Source organism: Mustela erminea, chromosome 1 (assembly GCF_009829155.1).
Source record: "Mustela erminea isolate mMusErm1 chromosome 1, mMusErm1.Pri, whole genome shotgun sequence".
NCBI classification, from domain to species: Eukaryota; Metazoa; Chordata; class Mammalia; order Carnivora; family Mustelidae; genus Mustela; species Mustela erminea.
The window spans coordinates 12,049,698-12,054,849 of record NC_045614.1 but is presented as its reverse complement, the minus strand read 5'-3'; the positions used below and the strand labels follow the sequence as shown (position 1 = coordinate 12,054,849).

The 5,152-nt window shown below is 44.0% G+C and overlaps 1 protein-coding gene across 1 annotated transcript in view; it reads right to left on the bottom strand.

Annotated features, from left to right (window-relative positions):
• Positions 1-4,707: 4,707 nt before the first annotated feature.
• LOC116600376 (olfactory receptor 1I1) overlaps positions 4,708-5,152 on the bottom strand; it is a 953-nt gene continuing 508 nt past the window's right edge. The window contains 1 exon segment of the mRNA XM_032360571.1: positions 4,708-5,152. This exon segment is cut by the window's right edge and continues 404 nt beyond it. Coding sequence (XP_032216462.1) covers positions 4,708-5,152 — 445 coding nt within the window.

The following is a 5,152-nucleotide window of genomic DNA, read 5'->3' as shown; positions in this document are numbered from 1 at the left end:
GCCTCCCCATCCATTCCTTTGTTCATCCATTCATTTGTTCATTCATTCATTTGCTCAGTCAACAACTATATTTTGAGTGGCTGCTGTCTGGGTTTGGGGAAGATAAAGCAAGAAAACATGATTTCTCAGCTCTCAGCTCATAGGTAAGTGGGTGAAATAGACATTCACCAAAGAATCACACAAATGAATATAAAATCACTAATGTGATGAGAAAAATGAGGACTAGTGAATGTATTTGGGCACCTGATATAGCTGGGGTAGGGAGTGGGTGAGAGGCTTCCCTGAGGAAGTGGGGTTTGCCTTGAAATCTCAAAGCTGAGGAGACATTAGCTATGCAAATGTCCTGTGGCACCATCCATCCCTTCATTTTCTGGTCCTAGGATTCAGCCCATTTCACCTCTCACTGTTTGTTCCCTGTTGGTCTCTCTGTTTCTTGTCACTTCCATCCATGTGGACCAGGATTTGCAAAATAGAGCCTGTGGGCCAAATCTGGCTCTTGAACTATGACCTTCTTAAAAAATTTTAAAATGGTTGGAAACAAATCAAAAGAAAACATTTCGTGAGCTACTTTTGATAACTTTGATAATTAAAACTTCAAACCTAGTGTCCATGAAGGGAGCCTTAGTGGTAACCGTAGGATTAATGTGTCCAGTATACGTAATGTTAGAAAGCTCACACTGGATGGCAGATTCAAGACAGAATTTTCTGACTCTCAGATTAAGTAGTTTTTTCCCTGCGATCCTGGAGCCCAGCCAGCAGATACAGAAGGTGGAAACTTCCTCCTGATTTCCTATTTATGGGTGACAGTTGAAATATTTTGGTAGTTGAGATATTTGGGAACCCATGTAGGAGGATTTCTGGGGTGAGGAGAGAAAAGGAGTGAACATAGGCCAGTCACTAAAACCCAAAGAGCCAGATCCATTTCTGCAATATATTTTACTTTCTTAAAAAAAAAAAAAAAAAAAAAGGAAAAGGAAGGCACATGCTCTATTTTGTCACTACAATTTGCAGGGAGAGAAGTACACGGAAGGTAGGTAGACACTGAGAATCTTTCTGAATCATTTTGATGATGTCAACCCATTTTTTTTTTTTTTTGCAAGAGTAAAAAAAAAAAAGACTTTTATGACATGTAAAATGATATGAAATTCAAGTTTCAGTTTCTACTCTTTGATGTATTGTTTATGGTGACTTCCATGTTGGAACAGCAGAGATGAGTCATTATAACAAGCTGTATGATCTCTAAAGCTGATAATTACTATCTGGCCATTTATAGAAGGTTTCTGACCCCCAAGACATGGGATGAGTCATCAGTGGATTAATTCTGAAACATGGGCCCTCCCTACATCCCTGCTTAATGTCATTGTCCCCCTCTGCCCTGTGGACCAAGGCCCATGGTGACTGACCACCACTGTCCTCCACAGCCTCCCACACACCCCACTCCCCTCGCTGTGGCCTGGAGACACACCTCTCTGCGTGTGATTTCGCTGAACAACCCAGGCTCTGTCCCACCACGGGAACTTTGCACATGCTGTCCCTCCCAGGGGATGATACACCTGAGGTAGGGGAACTGGGGCAGTTTACAGCCAGGATAAATGCTTCTGAAAAAGAACAGCTTTATTTATTTTTTAATTAAAAAATTTTTTTTAAATTTAATTTTATTTTTTCAGTGTTCCAAGATTCATTGTTTTTTTTTTAATTTTTAATTTTTTTATAAACATATATTTTTATCCCCAGGGGTACAGGTCTGTGAATCACCAGGTTTACAAACTTCACAGCACTCACCAAAGCATATATCCTCCCCAATGTCCATAAACCCACCCCCCTTCTCCCAACCCCCCTCCCCCCAGCAACCCTCAGTTTGTTTTGTGAGATTAAGAGTCACTTCCAAGATTCATTGTTTATGCACCACCTCCAGTGCTCCATGCGATACCTGCCCTCCTTAGTACCCACCACCAGGGCCACCCATCCCCTCACCCCCCTCCCTTCCAAAACCCTTAGTTTGCTTCTCAGAGTCCACAGTCTCTCATGGTTCTTCTCTCCCTCCGATTTCCACCAACTCACTTCTCCCCTCTCCTTCATCCAATGTCCTCTGTGTTATTCCTTATAAAAGAGCCGCTTTAAATCCAAGTTGTGAAACAGCACTGTCGCCACCTGGTGGCCATATCCTCAAGTTGCAGCTGCAATTCTTCCAAAGCGTTTGGTGTCGTTCTTGGACTTTTCCTCTCCAGAACCACATCTATACCAGGGAACTGGAAAACGTCCGTGGAAAAATGCCCCAGATCCGGTTCTCCTGTATCTCTGAACTGAAGGCCTATTTGGATCCCACATCTCTATAACCCTCCTTTCCATCCTCGACCTATCTCTGTGATCCCCAAACTTTAAGGCTCATATAAGCCCTATGGGTTGCTGTTAAAATTATGATTCAGTGGTTTGGGATGGTGTCTGAGTCTTCATTTCTAGCAAAATCCCTATGATGCTGATGCTTCTGGTTCATGGATCTACTTGAGTATCAGTTGCTACTTTTTCTATCGAAAAGGGGTCAATAAACTCCTTCTGCAGATAGCTAGACAGTAAATATTTTAGGCTTTGTGCACCCTAGAGTCTCTGTCAAGATTATTCAACTCTGCCCTGTAGTTTGAAAGCAGCCGTAGGTGATACATAAATTAATGGGCATAGGTGTGTTCCCATAAAACTTTGTGAGCACTACAATTAGAATTTTATATAATTTTAATCTGTCATAGAATAGTCTTTCTTTCCCCCCAACTATTTAAAAATATAAAAAACATCCTCAGCTCACAGACCATACAAAAAAGGCTGTGTTGGATTTGGCCCAAGGGTCATAGTTTACACATCCTTGCTCTAGATGCCAACTTCTAGACAGTATCATGTAATGTTAAGATCTGGGCCTTTGGGATGGGTCCTGTGTTTGAACTTTGGCAGCTTCATTTTGCAAACCTCAGCTTCCTTATCTGTAAACTAAGAACTTTTATCACCTACCTTGTAGGGTTGTTGTTTCCAAAGGGCTAGCACTGTACACAGCATGCAGTAAATCTCATTATTGTCATCACATTGAGACCCAGAAAATGAATCCATACAACTTAAATCCTTCATCTTTTCCTGCAGATGTAACCCAGACTTTTAACCAGACACGCAGTGAGTCATGGGCTTGAGGGGATGAATCTGGGTGTGGTCTTTGCATGATGCCTGGTCTTCCTAAACTCACTGTGCTCATTTGCTAGGACTGCCATAACAAAAGACCACAAACCAGATGAGAGATATTATTGTCTCATGGTTCTGGGGGCCAGAAGTCAGAGATCAGGTATTAGCAGGGTTGGTTCCTTCTGGGAACTGTGAGGGAGGATCTGCTCCACGCTTTGGTCCTGGCTTCTGGTGGTTTGCTCGCACTCTCTGGCATTCCTTGGCTTGTAGAACCATCACCATCATCTCTGCCTCCATCTCCACATGGCCTTCTCCCTGTGTGTGCTTCTGTGTCTAAATTTTCCCTTTAGATAAGGTTGGCAATCACACTGCATCAGGATCCATCCTAATGACCTCATTTTAAATTGATTACCTCTGTAAAGATCCTATTTTCAGGTAAGGTCACATTCTCAGGTCCTGGGGGATTAGACTTTGACACATCTTTTTTTGGAGGGCACAATTCACCTTCCAGCACTAACTTTCCATGCTTGCCCCCATCCTATCTGCTTGTTTCTGATTATGCCTGTAGAATTAGATTGGGTTTGAAGTCAGGTGATGGACATCACAGGAAACACATGGACTCTGCAGCTTGTCCAGGGCTTGTGTCCTCAGACAGAGGACTGTGTACTTCTTGCTCATGGCCACCTGGAAAGCCTGTTGAAAAGGCAGATTTCAGGGTTCAGCGCCAACCTGAATCACAGTATCTGGGAGCCAGATGTCATTGTCTCTTATGATCCAATGCATGGGAGGTGGGGGAGGTGCACATGGGAGGCCTGATTATGACAAAGATCCCCAAAGTCATGAGCACAAGAGGTGGCCACAAGGTCCTTTTGAGACAAGGCTGGTGGCTGCTGAAGCAAATAATAAGTGAGCTAATCTCAACAGATACTTTCACTTTCCTTCTCCATGTCACTTAGGAAGCATGGTGATGTAACTGGCTAATATGTATTGTCTTTATCAATATTAAAATGGTGTAGCCAGGGGTGCCTGGGTGGCTCAGTGGGTTAAGCCTCTGCCTTCAGCTAAGGTCATGATCTCAGGGTCCTGGGATCGAGCCCCGAATTGGGCTCTCTGCTCAATGGGGAGCCTGCTTCCCAGCCTCCCTCGCCTGACTCTCTGCCTATTCATGATATCTGTCTGTCAAATAAATAAATAAATAAATCTTTAAAAACAAATGGTGTAGCCAAAAAACAAATGGTGTAGCCAATTTTTGTTCAACTGTATTAACCCAGGTAGCAATCCCATAAGCCCAATACCCCAGAGAGGACCAATTTAAGAGTTCTTTGAAGTCTTTTGATCTTCATGGGGGAAAATGCACAGCTCTCCCTTTGAGTTCCCAAAGGTTTTCATTTATTTTTGTGATACATTTACCACGTTGGGCCATAATGACACATGTCTATGCCCCACTCAATTCTGAATGCCCTGAGGGCAGGGATGGGATGTATCTCTGTGTTCCCACCACCCAACATTCGTTATGGAACAAGCTGAATGCCCAACAACTGTTCTACACTAGGACTGAGAGGAGACTGCTTTGCTGACGAGCTTCCTCAGGGCTGCCTTCATCTCCTTGTTCCTTAGGCTGTATATAAAAGGGTTCAGCATGGGGATGACCACCCCACACATCAGGGCAGCTGCCTTGTCCTTCTGGGAGGAGGCAGGAGATGTGGGTTGCAAGTACACGGCAAAGATGGTGCCATAGAACAGTGATACCACAGTGAGGTGTGAGCCACAAGTGGAGAAGGCTTTCCACTTGCCCTGAGCAGAAGGGATCTTGAAGACTGCCCAGAAAATGCAGGTGTAGGAGAGAAGGATGCACAAGAGGGGGCTGATGCCCATGATGATGCCAAAAGCAAAAATCACCAGCTCATTGGTGTGGGTATCAGAGCAGGAGAGCTTCAACAGGGGCATGAGATCACAGAAGAAGTGGGGGATTTTGGAGCCAGCACAGAAAGTC